General features: G+C 48.7%; 1 protein-coding gene across 1 annotated transcript in view; it reads right to left on the reverse strand.

Annotated features, from left to right (window-relative positions):
* Positions 1-2,600: 2,600 nt before the first annotated feature.
* Positions 2,601-27,517, reverse strand: part of LOC139051368 (uncharacterized) — a 209,710-nt gene continuing 184,793 nt past the window's right edge. Inside the window, exon 11 of the mRNA XM_070528386.1 lies at positions 2,601-3,271. Within this exon, the coding sequence (XP_070384487.1) occupies positions 2,708-3,271 (564 nt within the window). The 3' untranslated portion in view covers positions 2,601-2,707. The remainder of the gene's footprint in view (positions 3,272-27,517) is intronic.

Below are 27,517 nucleotides of genomic sequence, written 5' to 3' on the forward strand. Positions count from 1 at the left end.
CCCTTTCCTATGTGACTTCTGGCGTGTCACAAGGTAGCGTTCTTGGGCCGCTACTATTCTTAATATACATTAACGATCTTCCTAATAACTTAACATCCAGAGTGCGAATATTCGCAGATGACTGCAATATCTGCCGCCCTATAACCAGCCCCGATGACCACCTCATTCTTGAAAGCGACCTTCATCTCATATTGGAATGGTGTAACACTTGGTTAATGACTCTTAATTTGTCTAAATGCAAAGTAATGTCTTTCACTCGTAAACACTCAATCTCTTCTTTCCAATATAACATAAATAATAAGCCAATTTCTACAGCTACTTTTTACAAATACTTAGGCATTAATCTCGCACCAAACCTTTCCTGGGCCCATCCCATTAGTACTATATGTGCTAATGCTTCAAAATCACTGGGGTACTTATGCCGAAATCTACGTAATTCGCCCTCGAACATCCGTAAGCTAGCTTATCAGACGTTTGTTCGCCCCCAGCTCGAATTTGCCTCTCCAATCTGGTCACCCCATCATAACAACCTAATCAGCTTATTAGAATCAATTCAAAATAGGGTTGCCAGGTTTATCTCGCGTAACTACACCTACAATTTAAGCATCTCACAAATAAAACTTGATATTTCACTTCAGCCACTAAGTACTCGACGCGATTTTGCACTCATATATCATTATTTCACAAGTACGTTCATGCGGATAGGAAATCTTCGTTACGGCTTGAAGTCGCACCTTTCACATCTCGCAGATTACATAATCACCTCAGCTTCACACGCATCTACGGGAACACACATGCATTCAACTGGTCGGCGCTTCCTCGTGCCATTCGGTTGTGGAACGCTCTTCCTGATTTCGTCTCCGAACCTAATCCCGATGAATTCGGCCAGCTCATCAATTTTATATTCCACCTCCTAACTTCAACAAAGTGCATGATGCTTTTTCTTCTTTTTCCAGTCATGTGCTCTCTTTTTCATTGTTTATTGAAGGAACTGTATCGTTTGTCTTTTTCTAATATGTACAGTCGCGGTCAAAAATACGCGGCCCACGGCTCCAGGCGGCGGAGCGGCCGCGAGCCGCACCGCGGCGCTCGCGTCGGCGCTGCGAGAGTTTGCGCTCTGACGACAGGTATCTCCCGCGCTCTCGGGCGGATACGTAACACGGTTGATAAAGTTCAAGTGCATCGTTCAGCTGTTTCGAGATAGCGAGGGAGATACCTGTCGTCAGAGCGCAAACTCACGCAGCGCCGACGCGAGCGCCGCGGTGCGGCTCGCGGCCGCTCCGCCGACTGGAGCCGTGGGCCGCGTATTTTTGACCGCGACTGTACATTCCGGACCCTACTATTTTGTACAATGCTTTAATGCTTGTATAAGATGTGTATACATTTATACAGTCTATTAATAATGTATGTCTATTATGTTTTGTTATATGCCCTATATACTCGTTTAGTCCTACCGTAACGCCCCCCTTACCCTATGCCTAATACGAGGCCTGTAAGGACACTGTTAAATAAATAAATAAATATGCCACGTTTTGTTGTTTCTAACTACATGTTTAAATGGTTCTATTAATTTTAGTTCTGGGATATTTGCTGTACATGTCCTTCTTACTTTTAATTGCTCAACTAGGTATTCTTTCCCTGCCATCTGGATTATGCCTTTCTTTTTAAAAAGCACAGTGAACATTATGATTCACCTTGGTGGCTGTAATACAGGCTGTTTTTTTTTCTAGATCACTCAGAATATTTAAAGATCGCTTGTGACAGGTAGCATAACTTCAGTCACAAAGCTGTATTACTCAGAGGCTAACATTACTTGCACGATAAATCTAAATGCACAATCAACTAATTAACAAAAATTAACACATCTTGTAATTCTTTAATTCACAGCATGTATTGCAATTTAAGAATTGTAGCCGCTAAGTTCACAAAGGTACCCACTTAAAGCAAATTTTCAGGAAGACACCAGTTTTGCGCAATTGCCGAAATTGGGGACAAAATACATTGGCTCCCAGTTACTTTGCTAATTAGCAAATGTTTGTTAATAAGCAAATCATGTACTTGGCAGGTTTTTTTCTTACTTCATTGCTTTGCACTGAGATATATGAAGATATACTGTGTTCTCAACTGCCATATTCCCGTGCTAGAGTAGCAGTATTGAAAACAAATAAATAATTTACGAGTTTTGAGTGCCATGATTAAAAGAACGAAGATTTAAAATTTTTTTCATCATAAAATTCAACGCTGCACAGACTCCAAAAGGAAAGAGAAAGGAGAGACAACACTGCTGATACAGAGATTGGTTCATCTATATTCATGAAAGTATAAATTTAAAAATTACGTTATGGGGTTTTACGTGTCAAAACCACGATCTGATTATGGGGCACGCCGTATTGGGGGACTTCGGAAATTGCAGCATCTGGGGTTCTTTAACGCGCACCTAAATCTATGTACACAGGTGTTTTCACATTTCGCCCCAATTGAAATGCGGCTGCTGTAGCCGGGATACGATAGCGCGACCTTGCACTTAGCAGCCCAACACCACAGCCACTAAGCAACCACGGCAGGTTTCATGAAAGTCTGTAATACTACAATCGCAAGCAAAATTTATTACTTGAGATCGCATGGCAACATTTCTGTGCCTGAAATACAAAGAGGCACGAACTGTGGGCATGAAACAGGCTGGAGCACCAGGTGCATGGCAGTGAGCTTATGCATCCATGGCAGAGTGGGGTGCACAAGAGGACAACACAGTGCTGTCCTCCCCCCTTGGAGCACCTGCAGTGCCATCATTGTGCTCCGACATGGCGTCAGATACAGCTGCTGCTGCAGCCAGTCGCTTGCGCTCCTTCCACTTCTCCTTCACCCACGGCTTTTTCAGCTTGCCTTTCTTGCGGTAGCCCTTGCTACATTTCTTGTGCTTGCCTGACGAGAGCTCCACTGTGTCGGGAACATTCAAAGTGTCCATCAGTGTAGGCCAGAAAAAGTATGAAATGAGGCGTGCCTGTAGCACCTCATAGTTCCTTCGGGTGGCTTGCAGCTTCTCACACTGACTGCATGACTGCTGCAAAGCGCTGCTGCTGTCAGACGAGAGGTCATCTTCCAGAAGGCTCCTGGACGTGCACTCAGTGCAACGGATGTCCTCAATGCTGTCTGCATAAAGAGCTGCCGAGAGCTCAGGAAACGAGGCACTATCCTGCAGCATTGGCAAGGAACCAGCGAGGTCGCCATTGGCAAAACGATCTAAAAGTCGCCCAAAGGTAGCCACTGTGGTCTGCAACAAAAGAAAGGTGGACAACAGCTTTCTCAATGCTTCTTTGCACCTGCAATAGGCATACCTGGCACAGCCAGATGATCTCATGCAGAAATGAACCATTTCACATTACTTCAAAGGTTGGACTAAAGTCCTACAAGAATAGCTTTCCCACAAATTAGCTTTCTACAGCAAAAAAGAGTTAGTATTACTTTGCAAATCTTCAATATGGATATGAGACTAAAATTCAAGTCAATCGCTTAAAACTCCAGACAGAATTATTCTTAAAATTCTAGCTAAGTTGAACATAGAGATGCCAAGCTGAGCCAACTGTTAACATAATTTTATACTTGCATTTGTACACATCAAGTTTCCGTGTTATGAGGATGCATTACTTAGTGAGCTCCTATCTAAATATACATAGAAATATATAAACGTTATAAATAAATATATAATAAAAAATCAATATATATAAAAGTCAAATTAAACAAGAGGCAAGAGTGATGCCTCGATCCAAACACATGCCTGAATCGAATGGCCACCCTCTTTTTCTGGATTCAAAGTAGAAAACTAATGTGGAAATCATGTTATAGCTCCTGAACAAAGTAGAAATTGAATGTGCACTGGATTTTTTAGCAAGAAAAATGCAGTGGGACTTGAATTAAAAAAAATGCATGCAAGCAATCACAGCATATGGTCTGTTAGGCTGTTCTATTCACAGCGACATGTCTGCGCTGCTGCAAGGCGTTGATGCACTCTCTGGTTGACGCTTGCGTGATATTATTAAAGAAGTGGGCAGCTGCACTATATTGTCACGTGGTGGTGACGTTAAGAACACAGTAGGAATACTGTGAAAGACAAAACTAACTTTTATTGGGCGAACCTGTGCCCACAAAACAGGCTACACTTATAGCACAACCATAGCGGCGAACACGGTCGGCGATCGTCGAAAATCTGATCAGCGGGTCAAGCGCGTCGGCTTTTATACAGCAGTCATCGAATGTTCCAGACTAATCGTTGGGACCCGCATGCCTTCTACAAAGTTCTACACCATTCGCGTCAAGCGATGAAATCAGATAACACAAGGTTCGGCGACAACAAACAGCGGATAGAAGCATCGATAACTTTCCAGAAAGTTCGGATACATGCAGGCGCGTCCCGCGCTGTGCGATAACATTTGTTAGGCGGCTAAACGTGGTCGCCCGATAAAGATAAGTACACGTGTCATTACCCCCCTTTTAAAAAGCATCGACCCGATGCTGCAAACAAACGAAAGTAATAAATAAGCACTCGTAGCAAAGAAAACAACAAAATAAGGGAAGTTCGTTAGCGTCCGTAAAACGGTTTAAGACGCGCCACGTGGACCACTTCAGGTCGTGCGCGGCGCCGCTGTGAATGCGAAATGCCGTCTGGCACGACCTCACAGTCCAGTGCACCAACACGTCGGATGACCTTGTAGGGTCCGAAATAGCGTCGCAGTAGTTTCTCACTTGGTCCTCGTCGGCGTATCGGGGTCCACACCCAAACACGGTCGCCGGGCTGGTACTCGACGAAGCGTCGTCGGAGGTTGTAGTGTCGGCTGTCGGTACGTTGCTGGTTTTTGATCCGTAGGCGGGCGAGTTGTCGGGCTTCTTCGGCGCGCTGCAGATAGGCAGCGACGTCAAGATTCTCTTCGTCAGTGACGTGCGGCAACATGGCGTCGAGCGTCGTCGTCGGGTTCCTGCCGTAAACCAACTTGAACGGCATGATCTGTGTTGTTTCTTGCACCACCGTGTTGTAAGCGAATGTTACGTACGGCAGGACGGCATCCCACGTCTTGTGTTCGACGTCGACGTACATCGCTAGCATGTCGGCGAGGGTCTTATTCAGCCGCTCCGTAAGACCATTCGTCTGCGGGTGGTAGGCCGTTGTCCTCCTGTACCTTGTCAGAATGGCTTGAGTGAGCTCCGCTGTAAAGGCCGTTCCTCTGTCGGTGATGAGGACTTCTGGAGCGCCATGTCGCAGCAGGATGTTTTCGACAAAGAATTTCGCCACTTCGGCTGCGCTGCCTTTCGGCAGTGCTTTAGTTTCAGCGAAGCGGGTGAGGTAGTCCGTCGCCACGACGATCCACTTATTTCCGGTTGTTGACGTCGGAAAGGGTCCCAGCAAGTCCATCCCCATCTGCTGGAATGGTCAGCAAGGAGGCTCGATTGGCTGTAGTAATCCGGCTGGCCTTGTCGGCGGTGTCTTGCGTCGCTGACAGTCTCGGCATGTTCTTACATAACGGGCGACATCAGCGGTCAGGTGCGGCCAATATTACTTTTCTTGTATCCTCGATAGTGTCCGGGAAAATCCTAGGTGTCCAGCGGTCGGATCGTCATGTAGGGCGTGCAATACTTCTGGACGAAGTCCTGACGGGACAACAAGAAGGCAGTTGGAGCGGACTGGGGAGAAGTTCTTCTTCACGAGTAGATTGTTTTGAAGCGTGAAGGAAGATAATCCGCGCTTAAATGCCCTGGGTACAACGTCGGTGTGACCTTCCAAATATTCGACGAGGCCTTTCAGCTCCGCGTCTGCCCGTTGCTGTGTAGCGAAGTCTTCCGCGCTTATCATTCCAAGGAAGGCGTCGTCATTCTCGTCGTCTTGCGGCGGTGGGTCAATGGGGGCGCGTGATAGGCAATCGGCATCGGAGTGTTTTCGTCCGGACTTGTAGGTGACAGTGATGTCGTATTCTTGTAGTATGAGGCTCCACCGCGCTAGTCGTCCTGAAGGGTCCTTTATATTCGCTAGCCAACACAACGCGTGATGGTCACTGACGACTTTGAATGGCCTGCCATAAAGATAAGGGCGCAATTTAGCTGTAGCCCAAACGATGGCGAGGCATTTTTTTTCGGTCGTAGAATAGTTGCCTTCCGCTTTTGACAGCGACCGGCTAGCGTAAGCTATCACCTGTTCGACTCCGTTTCTCCTCTGGACTAGAAAACGGCACCGAGGCCTAGGCTACTGGCGTCAGTATGGATTTCTGTATCGGCGTACTCGCCGAAGTGCGCAAGTACCGGCGGCGACTGCATGCGTCGTTCGAGTTCTTCAAGTGCGTCGGTTTGCGGTGTTTCCCACTTGAACTCAACATTACATTTAGTTAGACGTGTCAACGGCTCGGCGATGCGTGAAAAGTCCTTGACAAAGCGCCTATAGTAGGCACACATGCCAAGGAATCTACGCACTGCCTTCTTGTTGATGGGTTGCGGGAACTGTGCGATTGCAGCTGTCTTTTGCGGGTCTGGACGGACACCAGATTTGCTGATTATGTGGCCTATAGGAACAGAAGCTCATCGTAAGCGAAGCGGCATTTTTCCGGCTTCAGAGTAAGCCCTGACGACATGATGGCTTCTAGTACTGTCGCAAGCCGCTTGAGGTGATCGTCGAAATTTCTGGCGAAGACGACGACGTCATCCAAGTAAACGATACAGGTCTGCCACTTCAATCCTGCTAATACTGTGTCCATGACGCGCTGGAACGTTGCAGGCGCCGAGCACAGTCCGAATGGCATAACCTTGAACTCGTAGAGGCCGTCTGGCGTGATGAAGGCGGTCTTTTCGCGATCCCTTTCGTCGACTTCTATTTGCCAGTAGCCAGACTTGAGTTCCATCGATGAGAAGTATTTAGCATTGCAGAGCCGATGCAATGCGTCGTCTATCCGTGGGAGGGGGTATACGCCTTTCTTCGTGATTTTGTTCAATCGATGATAATCGACGCAGAAACGTAGGGTTCCGTCCTTTTTCTTAACTAAAACTACTGGAGAGGCCCACGGGCTTTTCGACGGCTGGATGATGTCGTCGCGCAGCATTTCGTCGACTTGGTGTCTTATAGCTTCGCGTTCTCGCGTCGAAACTCGGTAAGGGCTCTGGCGGAGTGGTCGAGCGCACTCTTCGGTTATTATGCGATGCTTTGCGACTGGGGTTTGTCGAATCCTCGATGACGTCGAAAAGCAGTCTTTGTATCGTCGAAGCAGACTTCTGAGCTGTTGCTTCTTAATCACGGGGAGACTTGGATTTATGTCGAAGTCTGGCTCGGGAACTACGGTCGTCGGGATAGATGCGACAGAATCCGAAAGGACAAACGCATCACTGGTTTTTTGAATTTCTTCGATGTATGCGATCGTCATGCCCTTGTTGATGTGCTTGAACTCCTGGCTGAAGTTTGTCAGCAACACCTTCGTGTTTCCTCCGTGCAGTCGAGCGATCCCTCTTGCGACGCAAATTTCACGGTCGAGCAGTAGACGTTGGTCGCCTTCGATGACGCCTTCTACGTCAACGGGTGTTTTGGTGCCGACGGAAATAATAATGCTGGAGCGCGGCGGGATGCTCACTTGATCTTCGAGCACACTCAAGGCGTGGTGACTACGACAGCTCTCCGGCGGTATCGCTTGATCTTGTGACAGCGTTATCGATTTCGACTTCAGGTCGATGACTGCGCCATGTTGATTCAGGAAGTCCATGCCGAGGATGACGTCTCCTGAACACTGTTGGGGGACAACGAAGGTGGCAGGGTAAGTCCGGTCATGAACGGTAATTCTTGCCGTGCAGAGTCCAGTCGGCGTAATGAGGTGTCCTCTAGCGGTCCGAATTTGGGGGCCCTCCTATGCAGTCTTAACCTTCTTCAACTGGGCGGCGATGTGTGCACTCATTACGGAGCAATCGGCCCCTGTGTCGACTAAGGCAGTGACTGCGTGGCCATCGAGAAGTACGTCGAGGTCGGTGGTTCTTTGTCTGGCGTTGCAGTTGGGTCTTGACGTCGGATCACGGCTGCGTCGTGTTAAACTGAAGCTGGAACGTCGCGTCGTCAGGTTGTCTTTCGTCGTCGTATTCTTTACTTCCAGACTTCGTCGGGACGGCGGCGTGTCGTTATGTCATCGAGGTAGTTTCTTCGGCGTCTTCGTCGGCGGCGGAGGATCTTCGTCAGCTCGACGAACAGCAACCGCACCTCCATCGGTTGCTGCTTTTAGTTTTCCGGATATGGGCTCGCTGACCGGCCCCAGGCTAGGCCAGTGTATGGTCGGCGCTGCGGCGACAGGTAGCGGCCTGGTGATGGCGAACGCGATGGTCGTCGAGAGCTCCACTGAGTAGCGGCGAGGTAGTCGGCGATATCGTGAGGGCGTTCACCTTGCTGCGGGCGCGGAGCGTTGACGGCGAAACCTCGCAGTCCCATCTCCCGGTATGGGCATCTTCGGTAGACGTGACCCGCTTCTCCGCAGTGGTAACAGAGCGGGCGGTGGTCAGGAGCGCGCCAAACGTCTGTCTTCCTCGGGTAGCTGCGCTGGGCGACGGGTGGGCGTGCTGGCGGTGGCGGTGGTGGTCGACAGAATTGCGGTGTTACGGGGCCCTGGCGCGGTCGTGGAGGGGGACCTTGACGGCGGGCGACGGCGGCGTATGTCATCGCTTGCGGCTGAGGTTGCGGCAATTCAGGGGCTAATCCGAGTTGTTGTTGGACCTCCTCACGTACGGCGTTGGCAATCGATGCCACTTGAGGCTGTGATGACGGGAACAGCTTTTGCAGCTCCTCCCGCACGACCACTCGGATAGTCTCGCGCAGGTCGTCGGTGGCCAGTGACTGAACTCCGGCGTAGTTTGTCGAGTTATAGCGGCGGTTGAATTGCCGGTTCCCCATTTCCAGTGTCTTCTCGATGCTGGTGGCCTCGCGAAGAAACTACTCGACGGTCTGCGGTGGGCTCCGTACCATTCCGGCGAAAAGTTCCTCCTTTACACCACGCATCAGTACGCGGACTTTCTTCTCCTCGGACATTTTCGGGTCGGCGTGGCGTAATAGGCGGCTCATTTCTTCTGTAAAAATCGCGGTGGTCTCATTTGGTAGTTGCACCCGGGTTTCTAATAGCGCTTGGGCTCGTTCTCGGCGTACGACGCTTGCGAATGTCTGCAGGAAGCCGCTTCGGAACAGCTCTTAGGTCGTTAAGGTGGCTTCTCGGTTCTCGAACCACGTCCTGGCAGCGTCTTCCAATGCGAAGAAGACATGTCGCAGTTTGTCGTCGCTATTCCAGTTGTTAAAAGCAGCGACCCTCTCGTATGTCTCAAGCCAGCTTTCCGGGTCCTCGACCGTTGAACCACGGAACGTCGGAGGCTCCCTGGGCTGCTGCAGCACGATGGGGGACGCTGGGGCTGCCATTGGGGTGGACTTGGTGGAGATCTTCCTGGTCGTCTCAGGCAAAAGTCCGTGCTCCGGGGGCAGTTGTTGAAGACGCCGGCTTGCTCGATGGTCCGGGACTACGTTGGTGTTGTCTTTGCGTTCCGGGCTTGGATCACGGCTTGTCGGGGGCGTCCGGTACATGAACCAAAAGCACCTCCACCAGATGTCACGTGGTGGTGACGTTAAGAACACAGTAGCAATACTGTGAAAGACAAAACTAACTTTTATTGGGCGAACCTGTGCCCACAAAACAGGCTACACTTATAGCACAACGATAGCGGCGAACACGGTCGGCGATCGTCGAAGATCTGATCAGCGGGTCAAGCACGTCGGCTTTTATAAAACAGTCATCGAATGCTCCAGACTAATCGTTAGGACCCGCATGCCTTCTACAAAGTTCTACACCATTCGCGTCAAGCGATGAAATCAGATAACACAAGGTTCGGCGACAACAGACGGCAGATAGAAGCATCGATAACTTTCCAGAAAGTTCGGATACATGCAGGCGCGTCCCGCGCTGTGCGATAACATTTGTTAGGCGGCTAAACGTGCTCGCCCGATAAAGATAAGTACAAGTGTCAATATGAACATTATACAGCACAACTGAAATTACTGAGTGAGTTGGTAGCTGATCAAAAGAACTACTAAGCAGTGCAAATCGAGATATATTAGAACAATTGAAACTTTACTATTATTATTTTTTGTCTTCGCAGGAATAGATGAAATAGCAACTGGTGCCATGGTGCAATGCCCGCGACGGAATACAGTGCGCTTCCTTTCCTTGTGCATGCGAGATTTAGCCGCCATCGTCAGTTCACCGTCGCGCACTTTCACATGTATACACAGCATACAGCGCGCGAGAACCCACTACTGCATGGCAAAGAGAACCAGTAGTAACTACTAGATGAAGTCAACCCAGCGCGCATCTGCCTGCCTTCCTCCTCCACTTCACTCAATGTCACCTACACATTCCTTTAGGTGGCGGTACCTTGCTGCACGCTGAGAGCGCTTCTTCATACTGTCCCCGGCGCACAATTTTCTTCACCTCCAGGCACCTTTCTCGTTCGCTTGGTTTGTGGCCTCCGACAAACAGTGCAGATTTCTAGAGCTGGCCAGTTATGCTTGTGCGTAAAAAAGTGTATCTCACCTAACTAGCCGGAGTATCAGTCCTATTGCAATATGCGCGTCGCTGATCCTATCTTTCGCATCTGCTTTGATTCTTTGAACAATGAACGAAGCACATCAGGCTGCCTGATGGGCCAGCGATAGGCAAATGCAAAGAGTCTCGGTGGACATGACTATCAGAATATTTCAGGTGGAAAATTTACACTCGAACCTCGTTATAACAAATTGAAGGGGGAGCTGCAATTACTCCGTTATATCCATTATTGCCATTTACTGCAATTTATTCTCAATGGGGTGCACATTTGTAAACATGGAAATAAGAAGATGGCCTTGCGGCCCATGGAAATCCTACATGGCTGCGCTTGAGATGAAATTTGAATAAAAGAAAAAAAAGAACTGCCTCTATTCCACCCTGCAAAAGTGGATGTACAGCAAAGCTGGTACGGACGTTAGACAAGTACCACCACCACCGATATACGTCATGCATGTATGCATGTGTGTGGAAGTGCAGCATACATCCTTATCGTTCTAGGCCGTCCGCCAAGCGCAAGTGTTTTATTGAACCAAATTGTTGTTCAAAAGTAAATTGCATCAGAAAATGCGTAAAGTACAACTTACACACAAGCTGTAGACATGATAGCTTCGGATTGTAATATCAATTTACGAGAGAACATACTTCTGTTACACAAACACTCAAACATAAACCCCTTTTCCAGCTGCCGTGGCAGTACTGTTGTTGGCCAGTGCTTGCCATAATGTCAATTACGGTCACAGCCCATGCACTACGACAGATGCAACGGGTAGGGTGCCCATGCATCAAGGACAGGTACTGGGGCACCGCCAGAGGAAGAGGGGTGCCCCCACCCCAAATTTCCGCCTTCCCCTTTCATCCATTAGTTCAGCTTGTCATTTTCAGCTAGACGGTTTTTTTTCTTGCCTCGTGTAAACTTCTAAGAAATGCTCTTCACCATATTGAGACGTAACAGGAGCTTCAGTAGCGAGCGATGACATGCCACAGCTACGATCGCCCATGGGCGCACCATTCGCGACGCGGCGCAGCCGTTCCGCTCATTGCACTGACCCCTTATAGCTGCCTAGTTCCCGGTAGTGGTGGCACCAACCACTTCAGCCAGTTTGTTTGCTTGCTCGCAAGCAGTGCTCGTGTCGTGGGAGGAAACGCCAGCCTGTCTCGCCACCACAGACCCTCTGGCTTGTCTCGGGATGTCGCAGAAAAGGTCCACTGCTGACTTTTTTTCGACTGCAAGCAAACGGGCCAAGCAAAAATGCATCCCCACCGAGCTTTCTGCTTCAACAATGGGAGATTCTCAGACGTTCCATGAACAAGAATATCCTTCTGAGCGCTCTGTTTTGATTCCGCTTGAAGAGACTGTGTACCACATCACCTCTGATAATGCTGGTCCGTCTTCGTCAGTGCAAATGGACAGTGAGTGCGACGAGCTTTCTGCATCGTGTGCAGCAAGGCATTAACGTGATTCAGCGACTGAATTCACCGCCTCGGATGTGGATGTCGACCATGCAGGCCAGTTGGACATTTGGAAATTTAGGACAGAGTCACTCATACAGCCAATACCGAACCCATTTCCATCTAAGAAGTACAGCAAATTGCACAGAAGCTTCCACTCAGAGGGGTACCGCATATTTCCTTGGTTGGAGTGCAATGCACAGGCTGATGCAGCTTTCTGTTACCCTTGCAAAATGTTTTCTAATAGAGCCAATGAGAAATCTGCATTTGCCAAAAGTGGATACAGTAACTAGAAAAAAGTCCTAGAAAAAAAAGTTGGGTGGACAGAGCAAGTCAGTTGCAACACATTTCAACAACGCATACTCCAGGGAGGTGCAGAAAAGTTGCCTCTATATAGCAAGAGTGGCAGATATTTTGCAATTTATTTCCATTCAGGGAATCACTCAGAGGGGCCACGATGAAAGTGCCACAAGTGAAAACAAGGGAAACTCTATTGAGCTCCTGAATTTGTTTGTCAAATACGACAATATTGTCGGTACGAAACTGAATGGTGGAGCGGCGAATGCGAAGTACGTTCATCACTCGATATAAGACAAGATCCTCGAAATTCTCAGCCACATCACATTAACATGTATAAAGGAAGAGATGAAAAGCTCCAAATGCTTTGCACTTATTGTCTATGAAACCAAGGACCTAAGTAGGACGAAACAATTATCAGCTGTAGTAAGGTACTACGTAAGCGTCTTTGAGCGGTTTCTTGTAACTAGGCTGGCTTCAGAAGCAGCAATTGAAGTGGGAGGCAATGCACCAAGGCAGCCAGTAGGTAAGCTCTCCCAAGCAACGAAGGACCTAATAAAGAAACGACAAACAATGAAACAGTCCAACTCAAGAGATCAGATAGAATTTGCAGAATTGTCAAAACTGATGAATAAAAAGAAGATAAAGGATATTCGAAATTAAAACGTAAGAGACTGAGGAAGCAGTAATAAATGGACACAGCATGAAATAACTGAGAAGAAAACTTGGCATAGGACAAGCCAAGATGTATGAACTGAAAGATAAGCAGGGTAATATCATCAGCAATTTCTAAGATATATTAAAAGCAACGAAAGAATTATATAATGACCTGTACAATACCCAGAGCAGCCAAAATACCTCCATTCGGAGTAGTAATGAAAAGTTTACAGATACTTCTATAACTAGCAATGAAGTTAGAAGGGCCTTGCAAGACATGAAACAGGGAAACGCGGTCGAAGGAGATGGCATAACCGTCAATTTAATCAAAGGTGTAGGAGACATCATGCATGAAAAACAGGCGGCTCTTTATTCGAAATGTCTATCGACTGCATGGGTCCCAGAAAACTGGAAAAATGCAAACATTATACTAATCCACAAAAAAGGAGACGTTAAAGAACTGAAAAATTATAGGCCCATTAGCTTACTCCCAGTATTATATAAAATACACCAAAATAATCTCCAATAGAATAAAAGCAACACTGGACTTTACTCCACCAAGGGAACAGGCTGGCTTCAGGAAGGGATACTGTACAATGGATTACATCCATGTCATTCATCAGGTTATCGAGAAATCCGCAGAGTAGAATAAGCCTCTCTATATGGCATTCACAGATTACGAAAAAGCATTTGATTCAGTAGATATACCAGGAGCCATAGAGGCATTACGTAATCAAGGAGTACAGAACGCTTACGTAAATACCTTGGAAAATATCTGCAGAGGTTCCACAGCTACCTTAATTCTAAACAAGCAGGAAGATACCTATAAAGAAAGGGGTCAGACAGGGAGGTACGATCTCTCCAATGCTATTCACTGCGTGCTTGGAAGTATTCAAGCTATTAAACTGGGAAGGCTTAGAAGCATGGACCAACGGTGACTATCTCAGCAGCCTTCGCTTCGTAGATGACACTGTCCTGTTGAGCAACACTGGGGACGAGTCACAACAAATAATGGAGTACTTTAACAGAGAGAGTATGAGATTGGGGTTAAAGATTAATAAGGAGAAGACAATGATAATGATGAATAGCCGGGCAAGGGAACAAGAGTCTGCGAAGGAGTATGTTTACCTAGGTCAATTACTCACAGGGGACCCTGATTGTGAGAAGGAAATTTGCAGACGAATAAAATTGGGTTGGAGCACATACATCAGACATTGTCAGCTCCTGACTGGAAGCTTACGATTATCACTAAAATGAAAGGTGTACAATCAGCATTCTACCGGTGCTAACATATGAGGCAAAAACTTGGAGACTGAAAAAGAAGCTCGCAAAGAAGCTAAGGACCACACAAAGAGTGATCGAACGAACAATGATAGGCATAACATTAAAATACAGGAAGAGAGTGGTGTGGATCACATAGCAAACGAGTGTAGCCAATATTCTAATTGACACTAAGAGAAAGAAATGGAGCTGAGCAGGTCATGTAATGTGTAGGTTAGATAACCGGTGGACCATTAGGGTTACAGAATGGGTGCCAAGAGAAGGGAAACACAGTCGAGGACGGTAAAAGACTAGGTGGGGTGATGAAATTAAGAAATTCGCAGACGCAAGTTGCAATCGGTTGGCGCAGCACAGGGGTAATTGGAGATTAGAGGGAGAGGCCTTTGTCCTGCAGTGGACATAAAATAGGCTGATGATGCTGATGATTTCGTAGCAGGCGCACGAGCCCAAATACATTCTCCTCTGTGAAAGGCCTGCTGTCTAAGTGTCCTAAAGTTCTCCAAAGAGCACACAGCGCGAAATGCCAACATGTGTAGAGCCGGTGGGGCCCCGAGATACGCACTGTTGTTTTTCCAGCGTATGCAAGCGCACATGTGCGCTCCTCAAAGTCGGCCTGGGTCAGCAGCCTCTTCGGATGGCTTATGTTGGCGGGAAGATTTAACATGCCCGCTAAGCAAGAATCTTTGGCTAGTGTTTTAAAACAGCGATGGGAGACCGAAATGAAATCGAACAGGTGAGGGACGCTGGAATACGATGCCGCAACGGTGAAATAGGACACTTGCTTTGCACCACCTGTAGCAGGGGAATGCTGAAAGGTGGCACATTTTGGGTATTGCCTATTAAAAGCTTGCAGTATACACTTCCAACACACTACGCCACACGTGTTGTAAAACAGATAGATGAAGATGCTTATCGCAACAGGATTGGCGGTGACAGCTGTGAACACCACGTGCGACAGTCCGAGAAGAGATTTGCAGGTGCCGGGAGAGCAAAGTGATTGCTTGCCAGCATTTCCAGTGACAACGGCAAGCAAGTAGTGTGGGTAAGCTGCTTAAACAGGCACCTACTGCTCTCGAATGCCCATGCCTTTCGTAGTGGTGGAACAGCCATTTCACCATTGGGCGCAGGTCCTGGTGCAGGCAAAACGACGATTTGGTGCAGCAGCAAGAACTTTTGGTGCAGGGTACAACGCACGTGTGCTTAACATATACCATGCAAATTTTGCTGATATATCAATAAATTGTGGAAACGGGTTTGTGCAAGGCTTACCCTGCAAACGCAGCCAGGAAAGAATTTGACACTCCTCCACACCGCAATGTACTAAGGGCGTTACGGCCGAGTTCGTTGATACGGTGCAGAGAAGACACCACAGACAGATAGTCAACTAACGCGTGTTTATTAACCCAGTATGCAATACAGTGCGAAAGTCACGGCTTGTGGGCAAAGAAAGGCTCACCGCAAGACCAATTAGGTAAGTATGCGTGCCTGCAGTGAACATGACCTCATGCAATATACTCTTGTCAGGCAGATTCCTCGTTGGCGTTGCATAATTCTCGTCACACTGGTGTGGTAGCGCTGCAGAAGTCACGAGATGCATTTCTCGTCACGACGATAGATTGCATTTTAACGTGATAGCATTAACGGCCTCGTGTTGCAGAAAATTTGGCGCTGGCGTCCCACGTCCCACGTCAACTGTCATTTTGGGAAAAATCATTATGAACCACGCAGGCCCTCTATGCAGACCAAGGAGTTCCCGAACTAACTGAATTTCTCAACGTAAAATACGCCAGAAAAATAGTAAAGTATGACTTGCACACAACCTACAGGCATGATAGCGTCAGATTGTAATGTGAATATACAGTGAAACGTTACTACGAACACCATATTAATGAACTTTGCACAAAGCCCCTGCTGACTTTTCATAGTTTCAATGTAAAAATATTTCAGTACTACCAACTTCAGAATACCAAACTTTTCAGAATAACGATCGTTATTAAGTTTTCCCGTGATGTTAGCAACGCCTCAGTACTATCAATAATATTCAAAACTTTGCGGATTCTTAGATTTTCGTGTACCTTTCATGGCAGCCGAAACAGTAAGCTAGCAGACGACAAGGTGCAAATAGTGGACGTCGCGGTGCATGGGTTCGAAAAACTTGAGACGACATCTGTGGGGATGTGCGACTCTCACGCGTCCACTGATATCTTGTTTTCCCGATAAGCTCCCGTCTCCTGCAGTGCGGCTTCGCCGCGTGGCCTGGCGCCCGCGGCGGTCGAAGTGGTTGAAGCGCATTGCGAGAGATGGCGCGAGTGTTGCGCTCCTAACGCCGCCTCATGGCAGGGTTACTTGGGGGCGCAGGGCAGAACACGCCAGGGGTAGCACACTCTCAAGTTCAACAAATGGCCACAGAGGGCGAAAAAATCGACCACGCGCCGCTGCTAACAAAGCCAGCGTAGTAGCATCACTTCGGGATGCTTTCGTTAGTTCCATTTCCTGATAGAGGCGTCGTAATAAGCGCAATTTTTTCTTACAAACTTTCTCTTACAATTACCGAAGCATTTTTGTTACATGAGAAACAGGGCAAAATTATCATTGCTAATTAGATATTGTACTCTTTGTTAGTAAGTTTATTGTTTCTTCGTCATTATAAACGCAAATAGCGTTCAGCATCATCGATCTTTCACGTGACCTCTGGCCTGGATTTAAAATTTTGACCGGTATTTTCGAGTGCACGGCGGCACGCATTCATTCGTTCATACACTCAGACTGGTTGCTTCTTTGTTTCTAAAAGTAGTTTCTTGCGCTTCGATGTCTCGCGTTATTTAACTTGGGGTGAAGTTACGTGTTTGCAAGCGGACATGTAAGCCCGGAAGTTGGGTTTCGGTCGTGAGCCATTCGGAACACGTCTGCATCGAAACGGGAGCTGGATTTTGCGGCAGATGACAACGGCAATAACGGTGAGTCGTTTAACACCGCTGCTTGAATCGTTATATAATATCCGTCTCATTACCTTGCAGGCGGGCACAAGTTAACGAACTCGATCCTGCATTACATATGGGCAGTCAGGATCTCAGTTGCTGTTTCTTAAATAAACCTTTACTTGCGAGGCTGTCGTTATACACACACAACCAGGAAAGAAAGAGCGATATCGGAACGCACGTCCCATTTTTCATCTTATTGTAGCCGTGGTCGTAGGTGACTGAGTAAGTAGCCATATCAATATACATATTAAACTTTTTTTTCGAGTCCGCCGGCAACTTCTTTCGTCCACAAAACCGAATAATCCTTTGGTAAAATGAAGCGAAAGCACAGAATTTAATATATTAAACAGTTGCAAGCATGATAATTCACCCATATTTTGTACTTGTTGGTTTCAAATGTTCTCGCTGTTCAGTTTGGTTTACCGTAGGGCATTTATTTTTGCAGTAGTGAAGCGGTGCATCACGTTCGTGCAGAAAAATAATGCATCAGTTCTAATAACTTCATGACTTTGATGCATTTGCTTGTGGAACCAGCCGTGTGATTTCTTCTAGTGTATAAATGAACGCACAAATGTTCTCACTTGTGATCTTAATAATACTTAAGCTGTTGACATGCATTGTAGTTAGGCAGACTTCCATTTTAAGGACAATAGCAATATTTATTTAACATGCTGCTTAAGCACCCTAGAACAGACAGTGTACATTTGCATGTGTTCTGTAGTCACAAACCACAACAATATACATGTCACACCTTTTTGCATTTCATATTGCAAAATTTTGCTCTTTCAATTCCTGATTCGGTCAAAATTTCTGTTCCAGACATGCAGTAATGAGAACGGCACCAGTATAAAGCAACACACTCCACGCACTAAGCAGAAGCTGCTGCCTGCTACAACAAGGTCGTTGTGTGGACTTTGGCTACTACTAAAAGGTAAACAACACATGGTTCAGAAATAAATATGTTTGATATATGCTGTATCGGCTTGCTGTTTGTAGCAGATATGAATGCTTGTTCATATTTATGGTTCAGTATAATTGGTTCGGACATAAAATAAAACACACATGCGTTTGGCTAATCTGTGCTGTATTTCATGTGTCACCGTTCTGCCCCAACAGAGTCTATGCCAAGCACATCTTGGTCATCACTGGAGCTCCTATCTGCACCAACAGGAAGGGGCTGGAGCCGAATTTGCAAGGATTTTACACCACGAACAAAGAAGCGCATGTAGAAGAATATGGATGAGATATCAAGTCTGCAGAGGACTGTGTCAAGACTGAAAAGAGCTTCAGCCACCATTCCACCCGCGCGGACATTTAGCCGAGTCATCCAGGTAACTCAAAAAGGACATTCTAGAAATTCTTCATCTTCAGATGCACCTGCAACCTCTGACCAAGCACGGACGACGCTGGCCAAAAGATCGAGTTCCGTCAGTTTGCCCTTAATCAGCTTCCTAGCCATGTCAGTTCCGTTTGTGCCAAGTGTAATTTTTCTTCTATAAATACAAGCTTTTTCATCGCCCATTTTTGTTAGAGATCATTCATCCTCATCCAAACATAAAGGTCAACCGATTCTTCGCTGATACTTAATACCAGTCACTGTCTAGTAGCCTAACATATCTGTAGCAGTATCTTCTAGTGTATGTTGTAATGCACAATTCCTGTCCTGAAATAGCTGATGCAGCATCGGCATGTGTCTTGCATTAACCTATGCACCACGTGCTATGCACCATTTTACTTTTCTTGATGTTTTTAGCCTTCAATGCCTGCAGAGCAGAGTGGCTTCTCTCTTGAATGCAAGCTTTCTCATTTTCCATATTCCTAGTCTCGTTGATGATTGCTCTTCTTCTTCGATAGCCTGGGTTTTTGCGCAAGCTACACTAAAGTTATTGATTGCAGAATCTGGTTTTGCTGCCCCACTTGGTTGTGGTAACTGTGTTACGTTCCTCGGATGTGGGTACCTGGTCAGTTGCATTGGTAAGCGGTCCCTTGAGGTAAGCATTTGCTCCTGCAGTCTGCAAAGCGACATAGACTCCCAGTATACACACACCGTAACTGGTGCTCCCCGTTCGTTCTTGCCTGCTGCAGTCATGGGCAAATTGTGCTTGTGGCCTACCTCGGCCATGATTTGCTCAAAATGGAGACCAGCATATGTGCTTACATGGTTCGAAGTGTATGAAGTTGATAGCTGTATGGGTGGAAAGGCCCGCAAAAATGGCTGCCAAAGGTGATGCTCACAAAAGCGACTTGTCCACATTGAGACAAAGTGGGACACAAAGTGTGAGCCACACATTAGCGGCCCTCGAAAGAAAATAAATGTGCAGGTTGGAAAGGAGTTAACGCTAAAATGCCGGGTAGTCCATGTAGCTGTGTTGGTTGCGGCAGCAGATGCCTGCGTCACCTGATTGCTTAGCAATGGAAGTTGCTCATCTTCAACAGCAACTGTTGGTTCGAATAGGTGCGAGGCTCTGTCCAATCTGTTTGTACCGCTGGTTGTCGCACGTTACCAGACCAACACATGCGACAAAAGCAAGCATTATGCCTGTAAGATGGTTCGTAGCCAATGTATAATGTATTGTCTGAACCTCATGCGGTGACTGATTGCTGTTTAATTTTGCTGTTATGTCACTTGGTTACGGTTGCTGTGTTACCTTTTTTGAATATTGCGGCCTGGTAGGTTGCACTGGGAAGCAGTCTCTCGAAGTAAGCATTTGCTCCTGCAGTCTGCACAGCGATATAGACTCCCAATTTTCACACCATGATTTGTGCTCCCCGTTCACCCTTTCCTGCTGCAGCCATGGGCAAATTGTGCCTCTGGCCTTTCTTGGCTGCGATTAAGCACGAACTTAGACCAGAATACGTGCTCGCATGGTCGGACGAGCATGAAATTTGGTGGAAAGGCCCGCAAAAGTGGCTGATGAAGGATGCCCACGAAAGCGACTTGTCTATATTGAGACAATGTGGGACACCAAGTGTGAGCCACACATTAGCGGCCTCTGAAAGAAAAGAAACATGCAGGTTGGAAAGGAGTCAATGCTAAAACGATGGGTAGTCCATGTCGCTGTGTAGGCTGCGGCAGCAGATGCCTGCGTCATCCGATTGCTTCGCACTGCAAATTGCTCATCTTTAACAGCGACTGTCGCTGCAAACAGGTGGGACACTCTGTCCAATCTGTTTCTGCTGCTGGTTGTCGCTCGTTACTAGACCACCACGTGCGACGAAGGCAAGTATCACGCCTGTAGGTGGGCGGCTGAATGTACCGTAAGAGACCCGTGTATGTAAATGCTCACTGTTGCCATATGGTTCGTAGCCAATGTATAATGTATTGTCTGAACCTTATGTGGTGACTGATTGCTGTTTAATTTCGATGTTATCTTACTTGGTATGGTCGCCATGTTATGCTTCTTGAATGTGGCGGCCTGGTCAGTTGCATTAGGAAGCAGTCTCTCGAAGTAAGCATTCGCTCCTGCAGCTTGCACAGCGACATAAACTCTCAATTTTCGTGCACCGTGATTCGTGCTCCCCGTTCGCCCTTTCCTGCTGCAGCCATGGGCAAATTGTGCCTCTGGCCTTTCTCGGCCGCGATTAGGCATGAACGGAGACCAGCATACGTGCTTACATAGTCCGATGCGTATGAAGTTGATAGCCACATGGTTGGAAAGGCCCGCAAAAGTAGCTGGTGAAGGCGATGCCCACGAAAGCGACTTGCCCATATTGAGACAATGTGAGACACCAAGTGTTAGCCACACATTAGCGGCCCCCGAAAGAAAAGAAACGTGCAGGTTGGAAAGGAGTGAACGGCTAAAATCCGGGGTAGTCCATGTCGCTGTGTAGGTTGCGGCAGCAGATGCCTGCGTCACCCGATTGCTTCGCAATGCAATTTGGGCATTTTTAACGGCGACTGTCGCTGAAAACAGGTGGCAGACTGTCCAATCTGTTTCCGTTGCTGGTTGTCGCTCGTTAACCTGACCACCACGTGCGACGACGAAGGTGAGCCGTTTACGAGCTCGCGTTAATGATTCCAGCGTATCTCGACATGCAACTTTTATTTATGCTATTGCACGAGAATGTACACTGCTTGTCTTCTGTCAATAAGGTCGCACGTTCTGTTCACTCACTTGTGGCTTGTTTGTATGGGCGTCAGTAGAGGCTCTTGGCAATTAGAACGCAGCAACTACGCGGCAGCGAAGGCATTGAAGCATGCCGCATAGCCGGCAGGACAAGCACGGCGCGTACCAGCGCACGCGACCGGCGAAAAGCGGCCATATTGGATTTCGTTCTAAAAAAAAGTGTACTTCCGCTTCTGGATTGAGCAACGTCATCTGGCGTCCACCTAAGTTCCATGCGCTGCCGCTGCTTATTTTCGAACCACTGCGAAAGGTACAGTTTCTCTTCTCTAAGTTGGTTCTTTATTCTATGAACACGCTTTCTCTTTGGCGGCGGGCCGGCGAGCGCCATGGACGTGCCGCGCGTGCGCTGATCCATGCTTCTGCAAGGCCGTCTCGCGCGTGGCCGCCTTCGAACGCGCCACCGTTCGCGTGACTGTACACGCGAACGACCAGGCGTTGGGATCCAGCATGGGGCGAACATATTCGCTCGCTATCCGGTCGCGGTGAGTCAGACTTCCTAGATTTGTTGCGTGCCCATCGGCATATTTTGTGGATAGCCACTCGGCTAGCAGACATTGATCTATGAAAGGTGCAATAAATGCCCTTGTGATTGTTTGCACTACTGTGTTGTCGTTCCTTTGTCCCAAGAGCACGGATGAGAACCCCACACTTCCGAGAAAAAAAATACGGGCGAGCGGAAGCGACAATGCATCAGGCTTTGCAAGCACATGTCCCACCAAGAAAAGTGTTGCCTAGCAATGAAGGCAAGCCATTTCCTTCTTTCTGTGCATGCCCCTTTCTTCTGCACTTCTTTCTGCAGCCGTACTAGCTACGTGTGTGGTAAAATGTAACCCGAGTACTTGCGGGGATACCACATGGTCACACTTTGCACTTTCCATGTGGTGTCATTTACGCTCTTGCGCTTTGACATATTCAGGAGACCGTTGCTGTGTCTACGGCAAGAAATGTGAAAAACAAGCAAAAAGCAAGAAACACTGCGCTCTGGAGGTGATATCGAGCTATGTTTTCAGCGGTAATTTTCTCGGCGTCAGCGTCCGTATAGCGTGCGTCACACTTACTATACGGTTCTTCGGTGGTGCATGGCGGTAGAATCTATGGAAAATAGCAACAGTACTGTTGCGAATGGGTCGCAAGCCCCAAGGGTAGCGTTGGCCTGGCGGCCTGGGGCACAACTGGAAGCATCCGAAGGTCCTGGCAAAGCATGAGTCGACTGCTAACAGAACAACTTGTTTATTCTAGTATCGCAAAAGAGCGGCCGGTCAGGTCGACCGAAGTGGAGAGACGGGAGAGCACGTTACTCGACGGAAGAAATCGGAGCCTCCCTCGGCGTCCGGGGCTGCTGCTTTCATACTCTCGGAGTCGAGGGCAAGAAGGAACGGCTTGCGAGAGGCGCCCATGACGGCGGGGCACGGACACGTTGAGAGACACGTTGGGACAAGAAGTGACGCATCCGCCGGGCCGGCACCGGTCAGACCTCCTCGCTTTACAGTTGGGGAGCTCCTCTCCCTGGCTGCCGCGCTTTGACAAGCGTGGGCACCAACATGCACACACACACACACACACACACACACACACACACACACACACACACACACACACACGAAGACACGTGGCAGTGAAACATGCCTGGACGCGCTTGGCAGGGAGCGTTACGGCAGCGCTCAACGGGCCAAAATGTCCGCCGCTTTGAACGAAGCTCCGGCGTCCGTTGCATCCACGCCGGCTATACCACGAGTTGTAGGCGAAACGTAACAGAACGCCCCGCCAGGAGAAGGAAATCCCGATGGTCAGGGGACTGCATCCGCTGTCCGGAGGGATATCGCTCGATGATGCTCATAACCAAAGTCGGTCGTCCTTCGGCGTTTCTTGAGCGCAGCGCACAGAGAAGGCCTCGTTCTCACGTTCAGGTTCACACAGGACACTGCAAAGTGACTTCGGGAGAGTTGCCATTTTTGTTCTCGTTCCCAGCAAGCGTTAGAACTACGCCGAAACTCAACCGCTCAGTCAGCAAGCACGACACAACCCTCACTAAGCCCTGCCAGGCTCTTTCCCCTTTTATACTACTGCCTAGTTCCTTACAGTCTAGCAGCACTCAGAACGCGTCCACAAATTGGAAAATTGCACTAGAAAGCACATCATGACTTTGAAACACTACACAAAAGCAATATGTTAAAAATCCTGCCTCAGGAAGAAAAACATCAGTACAAACAATTTTGAGGCTGATTCCCACGTTAGGGGCCTCGACTTAAGCCATCGGCATTACCGTTGAGACTCCCCTTTTTGTAACGCACCTCAAAGGAATATTGTTGCAAAGCGAGGCTCCAGCGCAGAAGGCGACCATTTGTGGAAGAGATGGTCTGCAGCCATTGGAGAGGGCAGTGATCCGTCTCGAAGCATGCGAAGCGGAGATCGCAGCGAGCGACCATACACCAGCTCAGCTGGCGAAAACCCCGTAGCCGCATGCGGCGCGGTCCTTAATGCAAACCTCACCCCAGGCAGACACAGCTCCCAGTCAGTTTGTAGTTCAAACCACAATGCTCTAAACACGCGCTTCCTGACGGAGTGGAGCTTCTCAACGGAATTCGACTGTGGGTGGTACACTGAGCTGTGTAACAGCTTTACCCCGCACCTTTCGAGAAAGGCAGTCGTCAAAGCGCTAGTAAACACTGTGCCCTGATCTGACTGGATTTCCGCAGAAAAACCAATTCGCGCAAATATGGACAGTAGTGCATTGACTATCTCAACTGAGCTGAGTTCTTTAAGCGGCACTGCTTCAGGGAACTTTGTCGCTCGGCAGATCACAGTCAAAATGTGTACCCCTTGGTTGTTACCGGCAGAGGTCCCACTGTATCAATAACGAGCCGTCTAAAAGGCTTCCTAATGATAGGTACCAACTTCAACGGCGCCCTCGATTTGTCCTCTGGTTTGCCCACCCGCTGACAGGTGTCACATGTCCTCACAAAGTGGTCACGAAAACACCCTGGCCAATAGTACTCTTGCAAGAGACGGTCCTTAGTCTTCTTAACTCCTAGGTGTCCGGACCACTAACCTCCATGCGACAAGCGCAACAGATCCTGACGGTAGCACTGAGGCACGATCAGCTGATCGAACTCCACTCCCCTGCGGTCTAGATACTTCCGGTACAGGACCCCACCTCTTTCCACAAAACGAGCAGTTTTCTTGGCGATACCTTCCTTGACACTGCAGCGCATGTTTTCTAGGCTGCCATCCTTTTTTTGCTCGGCTATCAAAGCCGACCGGCTGACTTTTAGCAACCTATTCAGTCCATCTGACGTAGGCGCGATGAGCAAATCTGCAGATAGCTCTTCTAACTTTCCCGTGTCGGGCATTTCCTCTCCAGTATCTGGTGCTTTCAACGCTACAGGCTCAATTGTATTCAGTTGGGACGTGCTCAGAATATCAGCTTGCTGCGCCTCCGATCCTTTCTCATTGTTCGACAACGTCGGCCCCGCAACTACCGCCTTTGCAGCGAGCTCCCGAACTCTCGATCTGGTTAAGGCCTGAACGCTAGCCTCACCAAACAAAAGCCCCTTCTCGCGCAGGAGGTGATCAGACCTGTTCGAAAATAGGTACGGGTACTGGGGGGGATGGGGGGGCAGCATAGATGACACTGCGGCCTCCGTCTCAAGTGCTCCGAAAGGTCCTTTAATAAGCACTTTTGCTACGGGCAGACACACGCTATGAGCTTCCACGGCTTGCTTGGTCCATGCGCACTCGCCCGTGAACATATCGGGTTCTACGTATGAGGGGTGAACTACATTCATTGTAGCTGCGGAATCGCGAAGCACTCGGCACTCTTTCCCGTTCACGAGGAGGTCTCGCATGTAAGGCTCGAGAAGCTTCATGTTCTCGTCAGTGCTGCATAATGACAAAAACACGACTTTTGTTTTTGTTTCTGGACACTGCGCCGAAAAGTGACCCGACTTCTGGCACGTATAACATACGCGCGCTTGCCTCGTCTCGAACCGCTTTCTGCATTCGGCTTCGGCTGCCGCCGTCTCCTTACGTTTGGTCGGACTGCTTTCACTCGCATCCGCACTACGTGTGTCCCCCCTTGCTTTCATGGGTGTGAACTTCGGCCTCTCAAACTTGGAGCCAAATTCACCCTTTTGACCATCCTTAGCTCCGCGAGCCCGACGCGTCACAAACTCCTCGGCTAGCTCGGCGGCTTTAGCCACCGTACTAACGTCTGGCCTATGCAAGATCCAGTACCGCACGTTCTCAGGTAACCGACTATAAAACTGTTCCAGCCCGAAACACTGCATAACTTTCTCGTGGTCACCAAACGCTTTCTCTTATTTGAGCCACTCCTGCATGTTTGACATAAGCCTGTAGGCAAACTCTGTATATGACTGACTTCTGCCTTTCTCATTTTCCCGAAACTCCTGACGGAACGCCTCCGCTGACAGCCTGTACTTTTTTAGCAGACTCGATTTCACTTGGTCGAAATCCTCTGCTTCCTCTCTTTTCAAGCGAGCGACTACGTCGGCCGCCTCGCCGGGTAACAAAGTGAGCAAGCGCTGTGGCCACGTTTCCCGAGAGAACCCCTGCTTCACGCACGTTCGCTCAAAGTTAACCAGGAACAAACCAATGTGCTCTCCAAGCTTAAACGGCCGCATCAGGTCAGTCATTTTGAACGATACTCGTTCTCCTGCACCGTGTGCCTGACTTCCATTACGAGCGCGTTCCATCTCTACCTCGAGAAGCTTCATTTCCAAAGCGTGTTGACGGTCGCGCTCTTGTTCGCGCTCGTCTTTCTCTTTTTGCTCTTTAAGTTCGCGCTCCTGTTTTTTTTTTGCTCTTTAAGTTCGCGCTCCTGTCTTTTTGCCCTCTCCTCAATGGTCTCAACGAATTCCGACAGCTCGTCATCCTCAGCTTCTAACTCAAGAACAGCCCTTAGCAGTTCTGGTTTTCTCAGTTTGTCTGAGACATCCAGACCCAACTCTTGCAAGCTCCAGCAATTTCGGTTTGCGCAACGACTTCCAATCCATGGCTGCTCTGAATGCTGCTTTCTCTACTGCCTACTATTGCCTTGCCGCAACTAACCCGGCAGCAACGACAACCACAATTACCAGCTCTGTTTCTGACACTAACAAAAGCCTGGCAAAACTCAGAAGAAGAAAGTCCCGCACTCACCAAACCTCGCAGCCAAGAATTCAGCGCAGTCGTTCCGCTGCAGGCAACCAGTCATCACACAGGGCTCGTTGCACTGCTCCCGGATGGTCATTGTGCTGCTCAGCATACAGTCAACCGCATATCTTCGCTGCTGGCCTCCGTTGTCGCGATCTCACCGCTGGCAGCCAGTTGTTGCAAATGGGTCACAAGCCCCAAGGGCAGCGTTGGCCTGGCGGCCTGCGGCAAAACTGGAAGCATCCGAAGGTCCTGGCAAAGCATGTGTCGACTGCTAACAGAACAACTTGTTTATTCTAGCATCGCAAAACGGCGGCCGGTAGGTCGACCGAAGTGGAGAGACGGGAGAGCACGTTACTCGACGGAAGAAATCGGAGCCTCCCTCGGCGTCCAGGGCAGCTGCTTTTATACTCTCGGAGTCGAGGGCAAGAAGGAACGGCTTGCGAGAGGCGCCCGTGACGGCGGGGCACGGACGCGCTGAGACAAGAAGTGACGCATCCGCCGGGCCGGCGCCGGTCAGACCTCCTCGCTTCACACTTGGCGAGCTCCTCTCCCCGGCTGCCGCGCTTTGACAAGCGTGGGCACCAACATGCACACACGCACACACACACACACACACACACACACACACACACACACACACACACACACACACACACACACACACGCACACACGAAGACACGTGGCATTGAAACATGCCTGGACGCGCTTGGCGGGGAGGCGTTGCGGCCGCGCTGAACGGGCCATCATGTCCGTCGCTTTGAATGAAGTCCCGGCGTCCATTGCATCCGCGCCGGCTATACCGCGCGTCGTAGGCGAAACGTAACATTACGTACTACGTGCCGAGAGCAAACAGCGACGATTTTGTGGATAGCTCATATGTGACAACTTATGTAATGATGAGTTGATGGGCGGAATGGTTAATTTTGGGGCAATAACTATAACAACAATCTTTTGGAACAACGAACTGCGGACCCCTGAAGT

This window comes from Dermacentor albipictus, unplaced genomic scaffold, assembly GCF_038994185.2.
Source record: "Dermacentor albipictus isolate Rhodes 1998 colony unplaced genomic scaffold, USDA_Dalb.pri_finalv2 scaffold_11, whole genome shotgun sequence".
NCBI lineage: Eukaryota > Metazoa > Arthropoda > Arachnida > Ixodida > Ixodidae > Dermacentor > Dermacentor albipictus.